At 41.7% G+C, this 27,545-nt stretch overlaps 1 protein-coding gene across 1 annotated transcript; it reads left to right on the top strand.

Moving 5' to 3' along the window:
* Window positions 1–514: 514 nt before the first annotated feature.
* On the top strand, window positions 515–27,545 carry angpt4 (angiopoietin 4; the record flags this gene model as incomplete). The annotated part of the gene is made up of 9 exons (XM_083667898.1): window positions 515–859; window positions 16,402–16,557; window positions 16,812–16,933; window positions 21,255–21,487; window positions 22,141–22,253; window positions 22,644–22,745; window positions 23,112–23,278; window positions 23,618–23,748; window positions 25,324–27,545. 9 exons carry the CDS (start codon window positions 515–517, stop codon window positions 25,482–25,484), a joined length of 1,530 nt encoding a protein of 509 aa, XP_083524024.1. The 3' UTR covers window positions 25,485–27,545.

Here is a 27,545-nt window from a genome sequence, read left to right as displayed (position 1 = left end):
CTCAGCTCTCCCCCCTTCCTCCACCCAGCCCCCAGATAAGAGGGGGCAGAACTATTTCACTTTGGCCATTTCTGAAACTCGACCCTCTGCAACGAGATGGGAGGAAAGCATTTCTCTCTTTTTTTGGACATTGAAGATTGAGAGACTCATTTAGAGCGACTCTCTCCCCTCCCTCACTTTCTCTCTTGTTCTCTCTCAGTGGCTATTCAGGGGTCAATGTATTTGTGTCTGTTCTCTCACGTAGCGCAGGGGGCCAGCGAGAGTTTAGAGGAAACAGGAACCTAGCTGCCGGGAGGAAAAGAGAACTTTATTAAGAATTATAAGAACCAAAACCGCAGGACAAACAAATCTCAATTAAGAAGAAGACAAAACACAAGGGCCTCCTCTACTTCTCCACGTGGAACCATGTTCATCCTCATCACTAGTGAGTGAGTGAGGTGGGGGAACCCTATAACCGAGACACCTCTTGCACAGGTGCTACTACCTGGGCAGGCAGGTGAGTGGAGTGAACACAATGAGGCGAGTGCTGCTAGGCTGGGGGCTGATGCTGGTGGCGGTGGTGATGGTGGATAGCGTAGCGGGCACGAGTGGAGGAGAAGGAGGTGTAGGAAGAGGTGGTGGTGGTAGAGGGCAGAGGCGTGGAGGAGACAAGCGCAGGAGGCTACACCGTGTTCAGCACGGCCAGTGCAGCTACACCTTCATCCTCCCTGAGACAGAGAGCTGCCAGGCCAGCCAAGACCAATATGGCGGTGCCAACGTGTTGCAGAGGGACGCACCCCCTGCCGAGAGCGAATGGTCGGCTCAGAAACTGCAGCACCTGGAGACTGCCATGGAGAACAACACGCAGTGGCTGCAGAAGGTAAGAGACCATTTTATATTTTATGAGAGTTTGCCATTCCTACACCTCATTATAATAATGATGTGCAATGAATTGGCTGGGCAATTTGGTTGCTGCAACATAAAAAGTGCACTAAGAGAGAGACAGAGCACCCTCTGCAAACTCAAAGTGCTTTCCCTTACCACTGTTTGATATGTTTAGCATACAAGAGGGCCCATAGAACAGGATACAGGTGAAAGGGAGAAAAAGTTGACCAAATACAGTCGTTTCGGTCCTTAGCAAGCAATGATGTATGGAGACCACACACTGTTTTCTCTGTTTTTATAGTCTTTATTTATTTCATCCCATAAAACATTAGCTACCGCCTAGTGTTTTGGATGGAATGCCCCGATGGCTGCTCATATAATTCAGTGAAATGAAAGGAGCGGGAGTATAAGTTCAAATAGAACCTTCATGCCATTCGTCATCATTACTATGCAGCGCAAGACTAATCAAGCTTATCTGACGAGAGCAACTCTATTGAGCCAAGTGAAAGTTTTATTATTTCTTGTGTCCATTTCACTGGTCCTCACAAGTAAATGTTTTGTGCTCTGTAAATATGAAACCAACGGGGTAGGAAAGAGGGAATTCATTATTTTGAAAGATTTCAGCTTTAAGCTGCCGCTCCAGGAGTACCAGTTCAAACTTTGAGTGGTGCTTCATCAAGATTATGCCGCATGCTGTTTAACAGAGAAACGAAAAGAAGAACAAAGTGTGTGTGACAAGAGTTTATGCGTGCGAGAAGTGTGTGCTGCCTGTAGTACCACCCACGTCGATAAGACCATGCAGAGACACGGGTCAAGTCCAAAGCTGCAGTCTGCGTCACCTCAACAGGAGAGGCGAGAATGACCCCTGACTTCTGGGTTCAAGGGGGTCTGGCTCACCATATCAAATCACTCTTCAACCCAAAACATCAGCACACGCTAACTCTCTCCTCAACTTCGACTCAACACATTAAATTCAATGTTACTATTGTGCTGTATAGGTTGGTATTAGTCTACTACGCTCCAGTTGTGCCAGTGTTTTCTGTAGAATTTCATTTGATTTCCATGTTTCCCTTGTAAACAGCAGTAAGTGAGGTAGTTAACGGCGCTTTGTTTACTTTACTGCCAAATGACTGACTTCAAATGAGCCCCTCATTGGCTGCATGGGCCGAGCCTGGCATGGACAGAGCATGAGGCTATTCCTTTGATGTGGCTGAGGGATCACCGGGCAAACAGAGAGTGTAGATCAGCTTCACCAAAGACTGGACAGGGAGAGAGAGAGAGAGAGAGAGAGAGAGAGAGAGAGAGAGAGAGAGAGAAAGAGAGAGAGAAAGAGAGAGAGAGAGGGAGAGAGAGAGAGAGAGAGAGAGAGACAGAGAGAGAGACAGAGAGAGAGAGAGAGAAAGGGAGAGCTTCATGCTTATTTCGGTATAATGGCGGTGTCCCAAAAAAACCTTCTCTATGGAAAAGAGCTCTGCCCCATCAAAGAGGCTGGGATGGCTGATTGTATGTCTGATTTAGAACAGCTTGAGATATGGCCAGGCCCCAGGTTGCACTGAAGGAAGGTTCCACTGCTTGCCAAAGGAAGGAGGGAATCACATTTATGATGCACAGCCTCCACACTTTATGTCCAGCCTCCCGCTTCAAATAAATGTGATCTTTTTGTGACTTAGTGTAAACATAACCTTTCAATATGAAGAGGTTTATTCTTGTAACTTTGTGCAGACAACAGCAACAACAACAAGAACAACTGTGTTTCACTTGAAGACCGCAGAGAAACATTCAGTTTGAGTTTCCCTTAAAGCTTAGTAGCCAGTGTTGTACTTTTTCCCCTCGACAACCCAGGCCCAGACCACTGGTAGAACTGCAGCGTGCTGATGTGAGGGAATGCCTAGGTGTTAGCTCAGTGAGCTAACACAGTCTTGTGTCACGCAGAACACCATGGTTCAAATCCAGTCAATCACATGCACAGCACCAACATAGATCAATACAGGGTAATGTAGTCCAATGAGACAGTATAACACAAGGGTTAGTTGCACTGTGTTTCACTGAAGTCAATGGGGATCACACATCATAGCCGTGAATGAAACTGCAGATTATCTGTAAGAACATACTGTGCTAGTACCCTGCCTCCCTCATCCTTCTTAACATACTTCAAACAGATTTGACCAATCCATATGACAGCTCTAATAATGTTTAATAGGACTGGCAATCAACACTCATTATCTTCAAGTTATTCTAACACAGTCAAAACATAATGTGGACATTCTGGGAGCTGCTTGAATTGCGCTTTAATTGCACTGTAAACTTACCCTATAGAAGAGGAATGGCACGTAAAAGTTATTGTCTATGATTGTTTTAATACATCGAGCTCCTCCTTGTGAAACAGTGCATTAAAACAGTGCATTAGTCCCTAAATCCGTGTTAATACGTCTTGCCTCTCAGTTCCCTCTGCTTTCATTTCTCCAGAGGGAATGGTCAGGAATGATTATTAAAGATGGGAGGCAATGTAAGGAATGGTCCAGAATGGTTTTCCCTGCAGGCTGTGGAGTTTATGGAGAAAGGGGGGGTGGGGGGGTGGGGGGTGTCTTTAACAGCCTCGTAAAGGACCTTGTTACGGGACTCTCTCTAAAGCCAGATCAGCCTGCCCTGATTACCCGCTTATCAACTCAGAGGATCTGACTTCTGCAGGAACACATCAAACGGCCCTTGCAGCACAGCACTGCCACATGTTGCTGACGAGAACACTGGTTCAAAGCCTGAAATGTAATACTGTGCCCTTAGAAACATGTTGAGGAGTGAAGTAGGACAGAAGAGGGAAGTTGCAGTGACTCTTTGACAGTTTTGCGGGATTTGTACTGGTTTAATGGCTGTTCCACAGGAGTGTAACCAACATGAAACTCAAAAAACTGTATTTATCATAGTATGGGAATGTTGCTGTAAACTGCTGTAGACTTGCTCTCCACATGGAGTGTACAATATATCACACAGAAACCATATTGTCACTCTCTTGTCCTAGTGAGCATCAGAGTTGCATTTCTGATGATCTAGGGACATTGTTCTGGTAGGAGCGGTGGAGTTGGTGTGCATTGGATTGACTAAAATCAGTAGAGCGAGAGTTTTGTGCTCTGTTTATCAATGTTGAGGAAGTGTCTCAGAGATCCCCATGTAGGCCTGTGACAGGGAGAGCTGCACTCCCAGAGTTGTCGCCTGCATTGACATCAGTCACCAATGGAGGAGAGGGAAACAACCCCTACAGTATCAGTCTCCCAGACAGTGATAAGGACTGCTTTTAACTCTGCTGTAGAGGATGTTGGATTGAGTGTTGCTTCTGTCTCTGGTCCAACTGGTTTATGTCCCAACTCCGACTGATAGCCTCAGGACTGCTGGTGTTTCAATAGCTGTCTGTGCTATGGTCTGGGTATTAGCTAATGAAGGGCCAACTTATAAATTGGGATATATAGTGTACAATGTAAATAACATGACTTGTGCATTGTGCAAAGTTTGACTTACACATACTGTACATATCTCAATTCAGGACCTGTAAGAAAATGGAAATATGGGGTATCATACTTTAGAATGATGCTGACAATAGCCTACCATTTCAGATAGTCAATGCTCAAAAGTAAACTCTATCTCAAGTATGACTTATTGGCAAGAGTGAAGGTTTACTCATGTATGATATTATCCTCTGTTTTGTGTTGATATCATCTGGTCTTGCATTATTCTGGCTATGTCTCACAGATTTTTTAATATCCTTGAGACCTTTTTAACAACACTGAGAATATATTAGCTACTCCACTACATACTGCTTCGCTAATCAACCAACAGATTTCCCATCGGACGAACATGCTTACAGGGGTCGTTTGTCAATTAGCCTTTCCCATAGAAAAGTTTTGAAAGGCAGCAGTTGGCAGGGTCACAAAACCATATTCAGCAAAAAAACATAATTTTCCCATTTGTTTCCTTGAAAACAATGTCTGCGCATGTGGAAGCAGACTGGCTCTGACATTGCTTGAACACAATCTGATCTGATATGTGATAGATTTGCTGTTAATCAAGCATGTAATCTGGAGTCTGTGCTTGTAATGCCTGGATATCCCATGGTAATACAGTAACATGCAGTACGGCTGAGGCTCGGAAGCCGGCAGGGTAGGATCGGCTAGTCAGGTCTACTGGGACTGACACAGAACTCAAAGACCAAGTCACAGCATTCTTTGTATTTTGATATAACCGCTCTGCAAAAACACAAGCTAGGCATAAAGGGGCACTTTATCACTTTTTAACCCATATTCATTATCTTTAGCACCCAGTAGTGTGGTTTCCCAACACGCAAACCATGCAATTGCGTTGAGCCCCAGAGCTAGGGGGCCCCTGCTGCCTAGTAGCAGTGTTACATTACAACCTGTGAAACAGGCGTCACACTGCTGCAAACAGTATTGCGAGTTTAATTGCAAGTTGCAACAAAATCCTGATTTTCTCGGGTAAAGAATTAGAATAATAAAAAATATTATCCACATTTGATTTCATAGACCACACACACCCTGCCTCTGCATGTCTATATATTTACAAGGTAATTTCATTCAGCCCGTGTCATTACATACGAGCTACCGTAACTAGACCAGCTTCAGTCAGTGAAAGCTAGTAAAAAGAAGCGCACATATTCATACACATGTAAGCTAATAACTAATGATGAGGATAAGAAAATGTCTTTCACTCTCCTATTTTAACTTACAAGAGAACACCTCAAGTGCACTGTCTGTGTTGTAGCCCACCCTTATAATGACATAGGATTGTGGCAGACACTGGTGTGTGTGTGGTATCACTAAAATGGTCATGACAGGTAGAGGAGGAGTGGCCCCTAAATTGAACTTTGATTAGAGCCACAAAATGTAACATGCGCCTGCCAGTACCTTATGAGTGTCAAAAAGGTAAGAAGAACACTACATTCCTAAGAATATTTCCCCCATGATGCCAAATCAAAATTATTGATTTTTCTTAAAGAAAAAGCAGTAATTTCTACAGTCCACAAATAAAAGATACAAATAAGAACCAAATAATTTAAATGACAGCTTTCAGCAGTGCATAGTGATAGTACTACAGTAACTATAAACATAAATGATGTTAGATTTACTTATGTTCAATGTGTTTGATTAACATATAAATTAACATACATTAAACCAACTTAATCCATTGAGCTTGAAGTTGACTCAATTGCATGGAACCACTTACACAACATACTTAATTGAGTAAATCCAACTGAGTATTTTTTTTGGGTGTATGACAGAGATTTTGACGCTGCTAATGATGCTGGCTTAAATAAGTGAGGATTTATTACAACCAGTTAAACAGAGTATCTGCCAAACAGTGTGAGACTGGCACCCAATCAGACTGTTTAACAATGATACCAATATTTCATCATTCATTAGAATAATGCTCATGCAGTGGTTCTTGGAATGAGTGTCTTTCTGCTATCATGAACACAATCATTTACCCTCTCCCACTTTAGTCTGACAACACCAGTAGCAAAAAGTAATTTTGCCATTATTCAAGCTTCATGAACTCTTTTGAAATCTCACAGTAGGAACTTGTGTTGGTGAAAGACCATCAGCAAACCTAGTCCTTACTTGAGAATCTATCGCTCCTAAAATGGAAATTCCCTTTAAGGAGGTTCTGGGAAGTCTTTGGAACATCGGTAGTGTTTCTAATGATGGTAATTCTCTGTTAATACATTTCTTCAGTCTGTCCCTGCCTTTGAATTTTATGGATGGTGAACCATAGGATCGTTTGTCGACTTTCTCTTGACGGTCAAGGTCAAGTCCGATTTCAAGAAAAGTCTGTAGGACTACAGAAATTACAGAACTCAATGACTCTGTTGAGGATTCGAACAGTACATTAAAGTGATGCTATAAAGCATATGATGGATTTAATTGCTGTTTTTACAAGACATGGAACACCACGTTGTCTGAACACCATCATTTGGCAAATACTCCAGCAACACATATGTCTCAAGGGTTTAAATAATAAACATTTATTGCTTAGAAGATCTCTTTTCCATTGCAATCCAAAGAAAATGTACTGATGAGCTGACAAAGACGCTAATGTAATGCAACATCTCCAAAAGGTTCTAGCTGACATATGTGACACTAATTTGTATTTGATCTGACATGAAATGGAGTTAACGCCTGTTTAACATAATCCAATCTTTTACAGGCAGTTGTTTCCACTCTAGCTGCTAGCCTAATACATTGTGGTGTACAGTTTTTTAGATTCAATTGTCACACATACATTGTAACAGGCTGTTATCATTTTTTTTTAAAACATCACTGCTTTTGCTGAGGGCTCTAGACAAATCTTACTCAGTCTTAGCCCTGGCATTGTATATTAGGCATGCTGTACGCTTGTTTATGTTAGCTTGAGAGAGGAATCTTTGCTCTTGCACTAACTCTGCACTTTCCCTCTGCACAGGGTCAGCAGCACTCCACTCCAGATTGGTCGCAGCATGATTTGGATTGTTAAGTAAACATGGTTTACTTCCAGTGGAATAGTAATTTTTGATAATGATAATTAATGCAGGAATCTGGCTCAATCAAATATAGTCTTAACCCTCCACCTCAGTCTAATTACAAGAAAAAGTTGAGAAAAAAAGCTAAACCGTTATTCAGGAACTGTTTTGCTTTGCTTTAAGTTTCTCCTGTAAGCAAACAAAGCTTGTAGTGATGGTGTCCCTTGTGTGTCTCTCAGCAGAACATGTTGACATAATGTTTTTCTGAATGTTTGTTGATTTGTTAGTGGTGGTGTTTTGTAATGAGGATCTGTACCTAAAAAGTAACAAACAATCAAGAGAGTGTTTGTGTCATGTTTTTATGTCTGTGAGTTTTCTGAAGTAGACGTAAATTCTCCTCAGGAAGTGTTCTGAAAACAGAGTCAGATGGTTACGCACATATGCACTATATGCAATGTGTAAACAGTGAAATTTGTATTGCAGCCAGCAACATATATTAAGGGCAACAAAGTTCAAGTCTGTAGGACTAGATCCACCCAATAGATATAACAGATATAGCCCTCCGCATTAATGTTTTATGGATAAATAGATGCTCTTTAAGATTCAAAGTAGATCAACATATGTTAACTTAAAAACAAAATGATAATGTAAGAATTTCAAAAACACGACGTTGACTTTGAAAACTCCTTATAGGTCTTTGCCTTTTATTACATATTATCAATGTTTTATGGATTACTTTTATGACTACATCCTCCCAAGGTGGATCATATTCATAGACCATCATTTACATTCTATGGATTTTGACTGGAATATAGGCTAGTCTTTGAAGCACGTCCAACTCTGAGGGGGCCCGCCAGATGACATAGCCATCAGACATGGCAATTTGAGCTGGACTAGTCTTATCGAGTATAACTGAAACTACTGCAAGCGTCCTGTTTTGCTTCAGTGAGCATTGTTTTTAGTATGCTTCACCAGAAGTAGCAACCAACAGCACTCGTTTTAGTTGGGAGGCGCTTCAGAGATGCGCTTGTAATGGTTGAAAAAGCCTAAAAATATGCTGCTGAATATGCTGTTGGGACACAAGCTTGTTTCACTGACGTGTGGTTGTTGCGGCCGTAGCATGTGTTATTGACAACAGGGTTTTAATTTAATCTGTGACTGACGGTCGGCAGAAAAATGTACACGCTGTATAATGGTATAGTTTGGCAGTAAGGCGACTGTGGCAAGCGATGTGAAGTGCACCATGGCAACTCCTCGGCTCACTAATATATTACTCTCAAAGAAGACTCTCCTCGACCAAGCAGCGCAGCAGGGTTGGGGTCAATGAGAATTTCAATTTACTCAGTGCACAAAGATAATTGCAATTTTATTGTCTTTTATGAGGATTTGTCAATTCATGAACACAATTTCAATTCACTTCACTTTGAATAGACCCAAACCGTGCAGTGGAGACCTCTCTATCATGCTCCATTACAATTAATGAATCATGGACACGTTAGAGAATGTGACCAACATATGACTTCCATCTGAAGGCTCTCCTTTCAGATACACTGTCACATTAGATCATCAAAGTGCTGTAAGATCGAGCACACGCTGTAAGTGAGATGTATCTCCTTCCAAAAGGCCAAGCATTTGTTACAAAAATGGAGGGCTGTTATCAGCAAGCACTGAGCTAAAAGGCCAGCCCTTTTTTGGGGGGTTGGAAATAACTCTATCCTAGCCTCTATATCTCTATGAGGCTATGTTGGCAGGCATAGAGCTAGAGCTTTCTGTCGCCATGGAAATACTGTAGCAGGAGCAGATGGGGAAGTGTTGTTGCAGTGGCGATGTTGGGTTGAGGGGGGGGGGGAGGTTGAAGTAGTTGGGAACAGGGGGAGATTCCCAGTGCATGTGGCTGAGCTCCAGGCTGACCACAACCACGCAGGGGTCCCCAGAGTCCCCCTCTCCATCCCTTGGAGCCGAGCCAAGCACCACAGCCACGAAGGGGGCTCAAACATTCCCCTTTTTATCACCATTCGAACAAACGAGCCCTCGTTCACTCTTCCCTCCATGGCAACGCTCCCCTCAGAGGGATAACAAATAGTCAGTCATACAATGACAGGACTGATTTAAATTAGACAGAGAGATAGAACAATTTTGTCTTGTTCCTTGATGTTGACTGGATTTGAACTTCAGTGCTTAGTTTCGTGCCACTCTTGGGAATATAGACACATCCTGGACTACTCCCCCAGACTAACATAACATGTTACATTGAGTGTCCTACAAGACACAAGGCCAGGCCAAAGAGCAGCATAGACAGACTCAACAGTACCTCAATGTAGGGTTAGAAAATTATCTTAATCAGAGATGTCCGTCAAAGACCATCTATGAAAACACATTGACATTGACTTACATTAGCTGTCATTTGTAGTCGTCATGTGGGCACTGTTTATTGTGACTGTTAATAAAAGGAGTAGGACTTACATGTAATGTAAAATGATGTCTTTCAACACTGAAATCATCTTTGTTCCAGGCCAAATGTCTTGAATTAATAGGCATTTGATCAGTAAGATTGATAAGCAGGATCTCATGTATGTTTCAGGCCTTGGGAGTCCATGCAAATATACACAGTATTATCCCCTATGGTCAGTTTGAAACCTAATTTCTCCCAACTACGCCTTCATCTGCATGTTATGGCCTTGTGCCATAACAAATAATGCGTTTCTCACCCAACCATCACCCACCCAGCTGTTATGAAATGCTCTATTAATTTTCTATTGGAGTTCAATTGTGCTCTGCGTTCACATTATACTTTCTCAAAAGTGACTTACCGAGTTCCCTCTTCGGGTCCCATTTAGCATGAATGGAGTCTGAGGAGGACAGGAGTGTGTGTGTGTGTGTGTGTGTGTGTGTGTGTGTGTGTGTGTGTGTCTGTGTGTGTCTGTGTGTGTGTGCACGCATGTGTGTGTGCGTGCAAGATTGATGTATTATTACCGTGGTGTTTGACACGAGGCACTGGAGGCTGAGATGTAGTGGGCACTGGGGAGGGCAAGTGAACAAATAAATACCCAGAGTCGGAGCAGGGACATAAAACGGGACCTTTAGCTTGTCTGCAGTACCCGTTGTTGACTTAGTCCATCTGGTCCTGATTTCGGGCCTGGATGAGGGAGAGATGTTTGTTGCAGCTCGTTTGAGGGGGGTTAAGCAACCCTCCTGACCCTCCCACGTACTCACCAAGAGTGTTCAGAGCCTTTAAACAGGGTGGAGTGGAAGTCATTATATCACGTTACAGCGACAGTAACGCACAATGTGCTGGAAAGGGGATAGTGTATAACACACTGAACAGATGATAGATACTGTACATTTTGTACATACAGTTTGTGTGCATTTTGTTAAAAGCATGATATCCATCATTCTTTCGTGGGGATTTGGTGGTGCAGGGGGAAATGTAACAGAGAGAGATTAGTGTAGGCCTAACCCACTTACATAGATTCACAATCCTAAAGCTTTGCAAACATAGGTCCACTGATGTTTTCTGTCCTCACTATTTCTAGATGGTGTAACTTCTTTGCCTTTCTTTTGTTCTTTAATAAGAAACACCTACAACGCAATGTCATTTTGACAACATGACATTGACATTACAATGTCAAGCTTCGATTATAGTATGTGTGATACAAACGGCTTCTAGAGAAGTTTATGGAATCCTATATGGTGTTCTATGAGGAGAGAACCTAACCCTAACCCTTGACCAAATTAGGCTTCTCAAAAATATTTCCCACTCCCACAACTATATAAAATTAGATTCAGCCTAAGAGGCAAAAGACAAAATGCTAAAACTGCTCCTAGGACTGAGGAGTGATGCAAGCTAAAGAAGAACAATCCAACATTCAACAACATGACTCACTATAAAAACTATGTTGTCTTAACACAAAAATTAAACAATATTTTATAAACCATTATACATAACAAAAACATTTACATAATCTTCTAACAGGAACACTCTTTTAAAGTGATATGTGAAGGGGGACAATGTTTCAGGGCGGTCCAAGATAAACACATTTGGTTTGTAATGAGGTTAAACTGAGCGATGTCCAGAGGAGTTTTCTATGCATCTCCCACATAGTATCAAAACACCCAACACAAGGATCTATGTTCTATTATAAAATGTTTTATTTTGGGACACTCAGTTCTAGCTATTTCACTATTTAGTTAACCAAAGTTAGCTCTGGTCACTGTTCTATAGCATCCTTCCCCATACACCTATATTAGCCATGCCCGGGCCAGAAGTGGATTGACTCTGGTCATCATACCTGAGCCTGATCTTTGCCATGAAAAGGCCAGACCGTGGCAACATATCAGGGCCACATTCCTCATACCAGAGCTGGCCTGGTAAATTCTCAACTTTCACCCAGGGCTGGCCCCCCACATTTGGACCAGGTCTGGCCCATATTCTACTTGTGCCTACATAAGATCAGATCTGGTCCACAATTGTCTGCTGACTGGGCTGTATCTATCTATCTATCTATCTATCTATCTATCTATCTATCTATCTATCTATCTATCTATCTATCTATCTATCTATCTATCTATCTATCTATCTATCTATCTATCTGTCTGTCTGTCTGTCTGTCTGTCTGTCTGTCTGTCTGTCTATCGGTCTACAGTAATAGATATCTATTTGCCAGCCCATTCACTGGCAGTGAAATACTTATAAACACTAAAAATATAGTATTTAAGTATTTACCCCACAAAGCATATCACAGAACACGTATTTACAGTACCTATAATAGGGACTGGCAGGCAGAGTCGCCATTCGAACTGTGGCTTTGTGCCACAATGATTCATATTTCATTTTTATGATCTTATCAACACCTGAGGAGGTGTTTTGCTAGAGACTTGATTATCAAGTCCTGGTCCAAATATGGTTTCCTTGTGTCTGAAAGAAGTATTTATGTGACACATCTCCACAGTGAATTCAGTGTCTGTCATAACTTTCATAAAGATAAAATAAAATGGAACATTTAAAGCCGCAGAATTTAAAACAATAATGTGTCAGTGTAAGGGAGTGAGAAGGATGTCCAAGCAGGTGAAAAAACAAAGCTTCTATTACACACCAGTCTCTGTTTCTGTACAATTTTCATGAACCACCATATGTTCAAGTAATCTATGTTTTGATGTGTGAAATGACCTTGGCCGCAACAGCAATTTACATAACTCATCTCAGAGGAAATATTTGATGAGGCAGGGACTGACAACATTTAGTTATCTTTCTACAGCTCAGTTCTCATAACAAACCTCTGCTTGAAATGTTGGAATTGCTGAGATCGGAATTCAATTTCAGAGTTACTGGAGCATCATTCTGCAGTGACCAAGAAAGGGTCAGTATTAGTACAGTACTTGTGTTGAAAGATACTGCGCTCAGTGCTATATTTCACACTTCAAGCAGCATTGATATCAATACCCCTTGGTCTTCCTTGCTTTTTTGATGACCATTTCACAACATTACCAAAGAGCACCTTCAATCTGCTAAGTTACAGGGCCCTGCATAAGTAATGGGAAAGTGAAGCATTTTTCTTCTTTTGGCTCTACACTCCAAAAGTTTGGATTTGAAATCAAAACATCAAAATCAACTACTATGAGGTTAAAGTCGAGATTCTCAGCTTTTATTTGATGGTATTGAGAAATTACAACACTTTTTAGGCATAGTCCCCCTGTTTCAGGGTACCCAAAAGTGATGGGAGAGATTGATTGGTCGATAATCCTAAACTACCTGAAATCTGCAACCCACTGACCCCACCAGACACTGGGTTGCTTCTCTGGTGATGCCCTACCAGGCCTGTACTGCAGCCATCTTCAGTTGTTAACACCCCCTCCACCATTTTTCAGAGATAAGATGGTATGCTGTAAATCTTGGGCAGATCCTTTTTTCTCCAAACTTTCCACTTGCAATCATTCTGGTACATAATATTAATCTTACTGTATCTTTCCACAAGACCTTTTTCCAGACCTTCCTTATTTTCTTTACAACCTCAGTATAGGGCAGTGACTAGTCTACCCACAGGCATTTCATACACCTGCAAACGTCTGTTCCATGTGATAAAAGGCCCTGGAGTCCAGTGCTCCTTCAGCTGAGGTACAGCGGCTTCTCCCAACCTTCAACCCCCATTCTCTTGATACCTAATTAGTGCTACGACCTGTCTGAAATTTAATTTTTAACATCATTACAACACCGACATTTGACCTCTCAATCGTTATTCAAAAACAGTGACTTTGCCAGACGCAATGGTGGAGCGGAGTCCTATGGGTCTGGCAAAAGAGAATAATGACTAACCACAACAGTCTAGATAAGTGTGTTGTATTCCAAGCTTGTTCTAAGTATTAGAAGTGATGCAGACTGCTGGCCTCACAAAAAGTGATCCAGTTCATTGTATCTTATGGATACTGTCCCACCTGCTAAATCTAATCAGTTGACTAATACTAATCTGTAGAGAAAAGAGCAATCAATTATCTTCTCGGTTTTCCTTTCTTTAACTGTCTCAACTTCTTTCCTCCTAATAAAATACCAGTGAATATGTAATTAGCTACTACTTTGTAATCAAGCTCTTAGAATATCGACTCTTAATCCATTAGTTTTTTGGTATCCCCTTCATTCCACACTTTATTATTGTTATTATGAAATGAGGAATGATTTAAAATCTCTCCAACATTCCACATGAACCAGGCATCCCTCCAGTCTAGGCCAGTGGATACGGGTTCAGCAGCAGCACCCCAGGCTACTGGTCCAGTCCATGTCTGGCTCTGTCATAGGATGCAGTGGAGGAGGAGGATTAACATGGGTTTACTCCAAATAGTTCTACTGGAGAGCAGTCAGGAGCTCTAGCAAAAGAACATTGTTGGCCCTGTCAAGAAACAACCCCCAAGCCTCTACTCCCTAGACACTTGTGTCAATCTGAAAGGATATTGGCTGGTCATTAGCAAGACGTCTGTGGCTGCACCTTGCCCTCTGATGGGGCTAGGTAGAGTGTAGCCATCTTTCTTCTACCGTTACAGATTCTTTCAGTGATCCTTGCAGACCCTCAAGTGTCTAGAGATAGGGATTAGAGGCTTGTTTCTGGACCGGGTTGTTGTTTAGTTAAGCTGAGAGGAGTGGTTGACTCGAGGCTCAAACCTAGATGCAACTCCGGAGATATACAGTATTTGAGGGGATTACTATGAAATGTGAGCAACTGGCCAGGGAGCCAGAGACACATCTGCATGTTGTTTAGCTACTGTCTCTGTTACTCTTGCCCGTCTGATGTTTGTTGTCGAGCTATGTTTCAATCACCTCATGTCCTCAGTTTAGGGGATTGTCTTTTTAATTTGAATAATTAATTCATTGTTATCAGCTTCACGTTAAATATGTTGTTAGTATTCACTGATTCTGGCTAGCTCCTGCTATTTGATATGACATGCAGATATGATTGGTATACAGTATGTAACGTCCTACATAACGTAGACATTGTAAATGTTACCCATCATCATTGTAGTATGAATATGGCAAGCATGCCCTGATGTTGAGGCTATAGGTCATTGTGTTGAGTTGCCTTTTGCTGTTCAGTTACAGTAACATCACAATTCTAGCACGGTCTCCATCAATCCTTTGTACCTTAACTCCAACATAGATCCCATACTAGATGCACTCCAAAGTGCACTTGTTCAGTTCTTTATCAGTGCCACTTCCTTTTAATCCAGCCATTTTATTAGGGCCATTTGGTTGCACAGTCACTCTGACGCACTAAAATCAGAAAGAACCCAACATCTGGTTTAAGTTAACAGCAGCCAAACAGACTGTTAGAAAGTGGATCTGTGTTCCCAAGCTCGTATTATGGGCACGTCTTGTGTAATTTTAATCCAAAGGCAGGAAGCAAGGGTCAATTAAGCAGTCAAAGCATACTGTGCCTTTGGGGAACTAACAAGAAAAAAAAAACCTGACCTTTGTGTGTCTTGTTTATGTCAATTAATTTTCCCCCAATAAACCTCCGGTCTCTGCCACAAACTGCGCCAGGTGGGATTCCTGGCTTTTGTAAATGTTGTTATCGAGTCAGGGGAAGCAGAACAAGGAAAATTAGCCATATTCACATTACTTCCTCTCATAGTTACTGGACAGAATCATAGGTACACTGATGCCTGTTAATGACTTTTAACACTATTTTGCTATTTTGTTCTCTCTCTCTCTCTCTCTCTCTCTCTCTCTCTCTCTCTCTCTCTCTCTCTCAAGTTCTACCAACCCTATTAGTGGTATCCCCCAGAGAATCTTATGTTTGTTGGGGTTGTGATAAATTTATCTGCTCCCTGTATTTCTCAGTTTGTCCTGATATCGTGGGGAAAGAGTGTTTATTTGCGCTGAGTGAGGGTTCAGAAGGACCTATGGGTCAGAGGTCATGTGATGTCACTGCACCTTGGCTGGCACCAGCCTGTTTCCCAAAGAGCCTGGTCACTACAGAGGATACAGTATACAGTCTCTTTCAGTCTAACTAACAAACAGCGCGTCCGCTCCCCATGGTGCTCTGCATGGTACAGTAGTTATTTAAAGCAACGTAGAGACATTTAGGTTATTCTCTGAACAGAACAACCTACATTTTCTTAACTAAACATTCAAGATCTCAGATCACACAAGGGTGGGATACAAACGATAAAAGCTAATGATATGAAAACATATTATTTTGTTAACCAAAACCATGATCCCTGTATCTTCAATAAGATTTTCATGACTCATATAATTTCTCACACTCAGGTTTTCCTCACTAACCCTTTCCTACTGTAGCAAAGGTGATTTGGAATCACGCTATTGTGATGCGGTAGCCCTTCCTGAGGCAAATCAAGTCACACCCTTAGATCTTGAGGATGTCCTCTTGGCCTAATGGTATAGTTTGAACCCTGCCCATCACACTACCTACAAATTAAATCATAGTAAAAGAGGCCTAACTAAAAGATGGCGACTGAAATGAGAATCTAGATGAGACTTCTAAAGTTTGTGAAATGTCTTTGGTATTTTTATGTTTTCTTTGTCCCTGCAGTTGGAAAACTACATCCAGGAGAACATCAAGACAGAGATGGTGAAAATCCAAACCCATGCAGTCCACAACCAGACAGCCACCATGCTGGAGATAGGAACCAACCTCCTGACTCAGACAGCAGAACAAACCCGCAAGCTCAACATTGTCGAGGCTAAGGTAATAACTACATTATTATTAATTACTTTTGCTCATAAAGTAAAATTCAGGATACCGCACACATGAACAACATGAGATTTTTAAATGTCAAAATTCTGAATAGGAATCTGCAAAGACATTTCACATTGCCTTAAGATTTAGATAAATGCAAATCATACTCCAACATATACTGTACAGTGTATACCCTTTTTTTTTACAGTGTATTTTTCTTAGTAGATAATTTAAGTTATGAGGTTCACTCTAATTCTCTGTAGGTGTTGAACCAGACATCACGAATTGAGATCCAGCTGTTGGAGAACTCGTTATCAACAAACAAATTGGAGAAGGAATTAATAATGCAGACCTCTGAAATAACCAAACTGCAAAACAAGAACAGGTACTGTACTCTACAACACTCTGATATTTTCTTATTAATACAAGTAGGACAAAGTTAGAATAAATAACTATTAATTTTCTTGCAGCTTTGTGCTGGAGAGTGGTCCTCTGTGGCTCAGTTGGTAGAGCACGGTGCTAACAACACTTAGGTTGGGGGTTTGATTCCCGCTGGGACCATATATACTGGAAAATGTACGCACTCACTGCAATGTAAGTTGCTTTGGATAAAAGCGTCTGCTAAATGGCATATATTATTATATTAGAATTCATGTTGAAAACACATTTAAGTTATCCACATTGTTTCTCTTCAGCGAAAAGTATGATTATCTAAAATATGAGTACTTATAAGAAACAATAGTAAGATATTTTCTGCTGCAAAAAAAAACTAAAATATTTTAAAACCACAATATTTTTTTCAAACTGAAAAACTTGGAAGGTGTAATGGGAAATGATCATCAAGTTAAGTCATTGTTTAAAATGCTGTATATCTATAATATAAACAACGCTCTCAAAGTAGACCTCTGGCAAAAACTGGAGCTACAGCATTCATTGAGAAATAGGACAGATGCATTTCCAATAAAAAAATCTAGATGAAGCCAATAGGCTGATGTAATTTGTCAATGAGAACACGGAGCAACACAGCTGAGTCTTGTTGTGTGGTTGTGTTTTGGTTACACAGCACATGGGGTATCGTAGACAAATATAACACTAGGAATTTAGTCCATAAGGGTATCCTTCTCAGCTCCTTGATCACCATTACAACTGAACTTGAGCCTTTCATCAACAGCAGCAGGCCACAGCACCATAAGCATCAATCGCTGCTCATAACTCATACAGTACATTAGAAATCATCAAGCCCACAATTTATGTTGCATTGCAGAGGTCAGCATATTGAACTAATCATAGACTGTTAGAGTTTTGGCCTGATATGGTGACATGGTGGAATGACATCACTCATATGTGGTGCATGATAATAACACAGTGAACTTGAAATACTGCTTGGCAGATGTAGGGATTTCATGGCCCCTAGTTATGTTTAGTGATGCAAAAATGCATGTATTTACATGTGTTTTTTTAAGGTTATTTTTTTGAGTGGGGCAGTCCCACTCTTACATTTTTCATTTTTATTGGATAGAAAAGTAAAGAGAGACAGGAAAGTAAGGAGGAGAGGATATGTCAGCAGGGCATGGGCCGGATTGGAACCCATGCTGACATGGGCATATGTGTGCACTGTAGGCCATGGACTACCCCAGGACACGTATTTACAAGGTTAAAGTGTACATTGTAGAGACATTTGTCACATGTTATTATATGTTAATTACAGCTGTTATTGCTTTGGCACAGTGATGTTATGTGGACCTCTATATGACACAAGGTCAATATAATAAATATCTATAAAACAGCTTTTATATTTGTTCAATGTTTGTACCATCTCACAAAGTCATTACCCTGCTGGAATATCATGGTGCAAAAGAATATCATGGTGGCAAAATATCCTTAATAATACCATAGTTATAGTGACACAGAATAATAAAAATCACGATAATAATTAATGTTATTTGCAACATACTTTTCATCTTAAAGTGTATACAGAAGAGGGCAAAAACACAAACAAAGACATTAAAAACAACTAAGGAGACTACAGGAAGGCCTGTTGAAGAGGTGGGTTTTAACAGGAAGGCCTGTCGAAGAGGTGGGTTTTAAGGCCTGTTTTAAAGGTGGAGAGCATCTAGACTGCCTTGATCCGGAAGGTCATTACAGAGGTTAGGTCCAATAGACCAGAAGGTCATTCCAGAGGTGAGGTCCGGCAGAGCAGAAGGATGGTTGTAGTAGTTCCTTCAGGTATGGGTGAGTGATACCACGGACACACTTGAAGGCCAGCAGTAAGATTTTGAGATTTATTCTGTAACTGACCGGGAGCCAGTGCAGGGACTTTAGAGCAGGGATGATGTGTTCTGGCTTCTGCACTCTCATCAGGATCCTGGCAGCGCTGTTTTGGGTGTATCCGAGTTTCTGCTGGGGATACCCTTAAAGAGTGCATGTCAGTAATCCAGCCTTCAGGAGACAAAGGCGTGGACGAGCTTCTCTGCATCAAGCTGTGTAAGGTCGAACAGTTTTGCAATGTTTTTCAGGTGAAGGAATAAGGCTTTGTAGATGTTGTTGTGTGGACATCAAACTGTATACCAAGGCTGGAGACTGAAGCAAAGAGACAGATGTCTTGGCCAGAGATCAAGAGGTGGGTTATGTTAGAATGCTGAACCTGGAGGGGGGTACGTATGAGTGAAGCTTCAGTTTTGCTGCTGTTAAGGTTTACTGTAGACAGTTGAGTTTCATCAAGGCCCTTATCTCCTTATGGCAGGTATTGAGGGGTGCAGTGGCTACAGAGGGATTTGGGGCTGTTTTGATTTGAATGTAGAATTAGCGAGTGTCGTCTGCATAATAGTGGATAGTGGAAATTCCTTGTCTGTGGCTCATATGGCTGAGTGGAAGCAGGTAGAGAACAAAAAAAGGATGGTCCCTAGGACAGCGACCTGCACTTTCTTAGGGTGACCAATTCGGACCTATTAGGGAGATAGGAATGGTACCAGCTTAGAGCTGTCCCTAAGAGTTCTATTGTGGTCTCGAGGCACTCTAGGAGAATGGAATGACTATGAATGTCAATGGCATCAAAGGCTGCACCTAAATCCAGGAGGATCAGGAGACTTGGAGAGCCTGCGTCAGTAGCAGGTCATTTGTAATCCTGATAAGGGCAGTTTCCATGCTGATTTAAATACTAAAATACTAAAAACACACTAGAATGTGGGCAATTAGTGGTGTAGCACACTAATGCATATACCACATAACCGCAAGGTTCCTGGTTTGATTCTGACCTTCGACATACACTCACTAAACACTTTATTAGGAACACCTGTACACCTTCTCCTGGTGGAGGTGGTGTAATGGTGTGGGGAATGTTTTCTTGGCACACTTTGGGCCCGTTAATACCAATCAATCATCACTTGAATGCCACAGCCTATTTGAGTATTGTTGCTGACTATGTGCATCCCTTTATGGCCACAATTTAGCCATCTTCTAATGGCTACTTCCAGCATGATAATGCACCATGTCACAAATCAAAAGTCGTCTCAAACTGACAATGAGTTGAGTGTTATTCAGTGGCTTTCCCAGTCACCGGATCTGAATTCAATCGAACACCTTTGGGATGTAGCAGAACAGGAGATTCACAGCTTGAAAGTGCACCTGAAAAATATGCAGGAATTGCGTGATGCAATCATGTCATCATGGACCAGAATCTCAAAGGAATGTTTCCAACATCTTGTGGAATCAATGCCACGAAGAATTGAAGCTGTTGAGAGCAAAGGGAGGCCCTACCCAGTATTAGTATAGTATTCCTAATAAAGTGTTCGGTGAGTGTAGCATTGCTTGTCATCCCTCCTCTCACCCATTCTTCCTGTCAATCTCTACTGTCTCTATCCCAATAAAAGCAGAAATGCCCAAACAAATTATTTTTTTTCAAATTTATTTTAAATGTGACCAGTGTTTACTCCAACAGAGTCTGAAAGATTAAAGCAGCTTCACTGTTGACAGCCACTGCCAGCCACTGCTAGACCCACGCTAACCTGTCTCTGTCACGCACTCCTTGGCCAACACTTTGAATCAGTAGATGTGCAATGCACATTGGCAACACATTCTGTTTCAGCGTCCATGTAGTCCTATGATCACTTTCCTCTCCTCTCATCAGGTTACATACAGTTGACTTATTGCTGTGTTTATTCAACCTCAGTTCAAATCTATTTTAAGCTCCAGTGTTTTATCTGGTCTATGTTTAGTGATTTCTGCTGTTCCTTTTACAATAGGAAGAGGATTCATGATTGTCAATACATTTTTCCTTCCTCAACACCATGAAGTCACTGATCCACTGATAACTCCAACTCCAGGGTTGGAAAGGAAGATGTACATATTTCAGTGCCTAGGATTTCAATGGCTAACCATGTCTTATCTTTACACTCTTGACACTGATTTGAGTGCATAGTACTGTTAATCTGTTATGAAGAGACTACCATGACTAACCCTTTCCCCATCTTTTTCACTTCCTCTCTCCTCTCTCCCAGGCATTTGAGAGCAAAGTTCATAGGGAGAAATGAAGAAACCATGATTTGTCCATGACACACACTAGAAATGCCATGACTAATACCATGACTAACTTTTTGCTACCCCCCCCCCCCTTCTCTTTGTTTGCCCCCCCCTTTCTCTTTGTTTGCCCCCACTTCCTCTCTCTCTCTCTCGTTCTCTCTTTTCCTATCCCATTCTCTCTCTCCCAGTCGTTTGGAGAACAAGGTACAGGTGCTGGAGACTCAGCAGCGAGGTGAGCTGGAGGACATGAGGACGGAGAAGGAGCGGCTTCAGGTGTTGGTGAGGACCCAGACGGTGGCTATCGAGGCCCTGGAGAGACAGCTGAGAGTGGCCAGCACCAACAACTCAGCCCTACAGAGACAGCAGCAGCAGCTCATGGAGTCTGTACACACTCTCATCAACATGGTGTCTAGTAGCACAGGTACAGTATGCTAGAATCACACACCAGTACAAGTACAGAATGTAGGTTCTCCAATATCCACACTAGCATACCACTAATAATGAAGCAATATATTGGCCATTTATTCTAAATGGTATGCTAGTACAGATATTGGGATGCAGCCAGTGTGTGGATCAGAGAGAAAGAGGAAGAGGAGAAAGAAATAGAGAGGCAGTGATAGAGAGAGAGTGAGGGTTGAGTTGAGGATTGACTCTGTTATGTTTTTAGCCACGTCTGTTTGATGGGATTAACTTTGCATGCTTCAGAACCACACACTTCCGTAAGTCCCTTTTTAACTTCCCAGTCAAGCTTGGAACATCATGCCTGAGTAGAATGTGTGTCAGCATTTGTTTACTCTGTCATTCCCGACACATAATGAGATTGCTTTCATCTACAGAGAGGGAGACAAACATGTCAGAGACAGTGGAAATATGGGATTCATAAAAAAAAAAGAAGATCCACATAAACTGCAACTCAGAAGTTCAAAGACAACAATGCTTTATGCACATTTAGCTTTATGCACTCTTAGCGCTAGTAATACTGCTGAATCTGCATAATCTGCATAATGATAAAGCACTGTACTGTACTGTCTTCAGTTCTTCATAGCTTTTGTGTGTGTGTGTGTGTGTGTGCAGGGCCATCGCTGAGGGACCAGAGGTTTCGTGACTGTGCAGAGGCTTATAAAGCTGGACACAACATCAGTGGACTCTACCACATATACATTGGTAACATGACAGAGCCCACCCAGGTAGATGCTATTAGAAACTGTTCTGATGTAATAACAAGGAACCTATGTTATTCACTATGAACTGAAACCAACTCCCGTAGAGAGTACTTGAAATAAGTGCATGGCGGTTCCACAGTAGATGGTGGACCCAACTTTATCACAAGTATACTGAGAGAGTTGAGAAATGGTAGATCCTTGAGACATCCCTACTCTTAACCTAACCCTAACCCTAACCGTAGCCATAATAACCCATATTCAACCCTAACCTTGACCTATACCTTAACTGTTTTAAATCTCTTCAATGAGGTGACGTCAGAGCCGGGCGATCCCAAGGATCCCAGTTTGGCATTCACGGTTGAGAAATGTGTGATGAATGATGGTATGAACCGTCTTGTGTTCCTGTTCCTCCAGGTGTTCTGTGACATGGAGACCAGTGGAGGAGGTTGGACAGTGTTCCAGCGTAGAGTCAATGGCAGTGTAGACTTCCAGAGGTTGTGGAAGGAATACAAAATGGTGAGCAAACATGAAAATATTACTCGATTGTCCATTCTCCTGTTGTTTTGCTTTCACACGCTCCATCCCCATACACAAAGACACAGAGAGATTGGAGCACAGGGTCAACGGCAGGCGATGGTTTCTTAGATTTGATACCAAAAACCTTCCGGTTGCCAGCGCACTACCCGCCATATTTTTCCTTTGGGATCCGGGATGTGAACTGGCAACCCTACTTTCTAATCTCTAGAAGCTATCATGCCATCCCATCTGCCCTCCCTGGCATATGGCATATAACAGCTTGTATTAGGAGTGTTAATGTGGTGGTCTCTCTACTTGAATTGTTCTCCGTCTGTGTAATGGTGAGGTAATATAATGACTCTGCAGGGTTTTGGGGAGCCCGCGGGGGAGCACTGGCTGGGGAATGAGCTGGTGTATCAGATGACTAGTCTGATCCAGCACTCTCTGAGAGTGGAGCTGAGGGACTGGGAGGGCAACACGCCCTACTCACACTACGACAAGTTCCAGCTGGGCAGTGAGAAACAACAGTACAGGTACTGCACTGTGACTTCAGCTTGACGTGTTTCTGTACCGGCCTGGGTCTCATGGCTGGTGGTGCAAAAAGGGGGAAAAAGCATGCATTGTAGATGTCATTTTATCATTAAATTTTTTTTTTTTTTAGCCACATATATAAGGCATTAGCAGCATGCATAAGATGACTTCCGAAATGTACTGTATGTCTGTATGCATTATTCGCTTTATTCTGACATTTACATAACATTAAAATCAGATTGAAAATTGGACATCTAGAATGAGTTTATAATCATAAGGGCCTCAACAAGAGGTTAATCCCCTGAGTGTGAGTTGATCCGACTGATCTATTCCCTTTCCAGACTGTTCTTGCGAGGCTATAGTGGAACAGCCGGGGAACAGAGCAGCCTGGCGTCCCATGGTACCAGCTTCAGCACCCGCGACCAGGACAATGACAACTGCCTCTGCAAGTGTGCCCTGATGCTGACGGGGGGTAAGGACAAGAGACCAGGGGAGGCTGGTGGAGGGAGACATCAGAGGATGGGCTCATTGTAATACATTGGAATGGTACCTGGTAACACGTATTTGATATATGTTTGATACCATTCCTCATTCCATTCCTGCTAGAGACCCTCTGTCTATCTATCTGTCTCGATGACAGTCGGTCAGGGTTGGTCGGTTAATGCCTGTCGGCCTGCCGGTCAGACTGCTTGCCAGACAAAAGAAATGGCTCTGACAACAACCTATGATCAAAGCTTCTTTATGGCCTGGAGTCTTTTAAAACAGACTGCATTTGTGTGTGCAATGCTAATCCTAACACACACACGCACATGCGCATGCACACACACACACACACACACACACACACACACACACACACACACACACACACACACACACACAGAGGAAACAGTATGTAAATATTGTCCACAGTATGTTTAACCGCAAGGTCATATCATATCCTAGGTCTTGATTTGAGATGCAGTCCATGTGTTGTGATGTTATATCTTAGTACAAAACAGTGATTATCTTAGCACCATAGCTTGTTGAACCCAGAAAAGCATACCCCCCCCCCCCCCACCCCCCTCCCCCAATACACACCTGCCCATAATGTATATACTGACAAGCAAGGTGGATGTGGTGGTATTAGTCAAATAGCAACTAGAAAGGTCCAATGGTCAGATGTCTTTCGCTGCTCATGCTCTGACCTTACAGAGTTCTTGGTGAAACACGCGAGAATTGCGAGCTCATTGTACTGTCTTGATCAGCTGAGGTCTCAGCCTCTGGTTCTCTGGACTCTCGGCCTGGAGCTAAAGACAACAAGAGGAGGCATAAACATGATGTGTGTGATCCTCACCAGATACAAGCATTCCAAGCCCCTATCTAAGTGCTATGCAAAACACATCATGCTTCAACCCATTCCCTCAGTCATACGTCGTCCCCAATCAATGCTATTTATTCTACAGACGAATGAGAGGGGAAATCTTTCACCTTGCATCAACTCCAAGATAAATAGTTTCTTAATACGCCAATTTTTGATTGATTGTGAAAGTTGTTTAAGTTAATTGCTCCAGCACAGCTGGAACCCCTTTGAAAAGCTTTTCCAACTGTTTGTATAGAAGTCCATAATCAAACCACTTATAGCGAGAACCTCTTGACACATTTGATCCAAACTAAACAGTGGTTAGGTGAAGTGATATCAGCTTAATCAGAGATGAATTAGCAGTGTCTCTGTGCTTGGGGAGAGAGTGTGGTTCTCATTGTGAGGCCCCTCTTCTGCTTTGAAATGGAGTAGGCAACTTTCATTCAGCAAGAGACCACACCACTCAAAACAATACATTTGTTGAAAGAGAGAGAATTAAGTTGGAGGAGAGGAAAAAAGGATGAGTTGTGGTGAGAGGAGAAGAGTAAATTACTGTTCCCATTTTTCTAACTGGAAGACAAAACACCAGGAGTTCTGCCTGAGACTGGTTGAGTGGTTACATGCCTGTGTAAAGCATTGAAATATTTGAAGATATATTTTGAACTTTGAACTTAAACGCTAACTCACCCGTTTTCTGTCCTCCAGGTTGGTGGTTTGATGCTTGCGGCTTGTCCAACCTCAATGGCATCTACTACACTGTTGGCCACAACATCCGCAAGCTCAACGGCATCAAGTGGCACCACTTCCGGGGACCAAGTTACTCACTTCGCTCCACCACAATGATGATCCGGCCGTTCGACTTCTAAACAGGGAATCAGCAACACTTGGAAGAATACAATGGTCACGAGTGACATGGGAAAGGACAGAGATTTCCCAGGACACACTGGGAGCATGGTCACAGGACACAAACATGTGTAAATCAAATCAACAATTGAAAAAACAATCAATCAGTCTGTCACTGGATGGCTGGATGTGATTTACTATGGGCAGAAATGGTGGGAGTCAGCAGAAGGGGTCAAACTGACAGACAGACAGACTGACTCCATCAATTGACAACTTTATATAGAGAAGCTCTGGCCTCAGCTCTTTTCATGAATATATACTATGAGTGCCAGATCCTCAGCTCTCAGATGTCTGTCTTTACCACAGTGTACTAGTGGTGTCAACAATACGCTTCGACACAGCTCCCTCTCTCTGTCCTCTTTCCAGAACATTCTTCAGCTGTCATCGTCAAGACAACATCAAATACATTTATGGAAATGCGCCTCATATCCATGAGCCAAGAGGACTGTCATAGAGGGAAGACAAATGGACGAGTGAATCATAACAAAAACTTAAAGTTATTGAAAAGGAATAGAGCACATTTTGATATAATGTATCAGAATAACTTAAGACTGATAAAATGTGATATGGACAGATACTGTGAGGCTTGGTTTTGTAATATTTCAACGTTTGGATAATTTTTTGGAAATTAAGCTGGGCTTTGTTGTTTTGCATATTAACTGGATTGAATGTTTATTGTCTGTGCGCCTCGCTCTGCATTTTCACATTTTTGTCTTTTCGGGAGTCTTAACCTGTATGAATAAGATTTATGTTTCTGTTATGTAACTTTTAAAAGATGCACTTTATGAAATACAGAAAGACCGACAGATATGATACCTTACATGGCCTTATCTTTATATTCTGCTGTGGTTGAAGCGTTTTTTATATTTTGTCCAAATAAGTAGTTTTGATGTGATCAAAATACATTCAATGAATATAAATCCTGATATTAAATATGTAGGCTACAGTCAACTGTAGCACTACTTACACTACATTTGGAATAACATTGTATTCTTATGATGGATACATGCTGGCTTAACACTTAAATGCAATGTGGCATGTTCAGCATAAATTCCACAGAATATGTCACATTTCACATTTAACATACTATGTAACAGCTCTGGTTACTGATGCCCCAGCTTTAGCTTTATGGGCTAAGGTAGTGTGGTGATGCTTGGGAGACCCATGTTCACATTCTGTTACATAAAACATTTAATTTTGTAATTGTATGTTCATGCCAACTTACATTTATTTTATTGAAAGTTGATGTAATCTAGAGTAGATGCTTAAGAATTTGGAATTTGCTTATGCTTAAACTTCATTCAAACTGTACAACTTATTTTAGTGGCCTGGGCGTTTATTTGCTAAGACTACGGAGTGCATCCAGCGCATTGTGGAGACTAGTGTTGGAGGCGTTTATTTGGGACAAGCTCTTTTTTGCTTCAGTATCATTTGTGACCCTGCCCTTATTGGAGACTTTGCGCTTGTTGGAAGTTTTACAGTAACAACATTTGGTAATAGTATATGCAAAACTAAGAGCACTGAAGGCAAGTAATTCTGCAAATGATTGTGAAATGTTGTGAAAAGTATGACAATATTACTGACTGTTTTCTCATAAGTGGACATATATCTGGATATGGGCAACATAGAATGGAACCCTCATTTCAACTCTCCCACATTTGAACCGGCCAACAATATTTCATATTATATGAGAATTATGTCACGGTTGATTGCAAAGGGCTATGTAGGGTCATAAGGAAGAACAAAACTATTCTTCTGTCTTAAAAAGTGGCTCTACTTGTTGTTTTAAAGGTTCACACTGAATTCTTCTGCACATGCCAAGACAAACAGAAGCATATGAAACATTCCCCGTTGAAAACTCAGCTAAGCCCACTCACACTAAAATGTAACTCTCTCTACAGTTAGAGCAAGCTTACTTGCAACATCTCAGTCAAATATTGATATGGCTTTCAATCCTAAAAATAATTCATAGGCTCTTTGCTGGGGTGATGAGAGGGTGTCTTATTGAATAAAAACAATTTTAT

The sequence above is a fragment of the Argentina silus genome, assembly GCF_951799395.1.
Source record: "Argentina silus genome assembly, chromosome: 4".
In the NCBI taxonomy this organism is placed as follows: domain Eukaryota; kingdom Metazoa; phylum Chordata; class Actinopteri; order Argentiniformes; family Argentinidae; genus Argentina; species Argentina silus.
The sequence above is the reverse complement of the archived record's forward strand: the minus strand, read 5'-3'. Positions and strand labels throughout refer to the sequence as shown.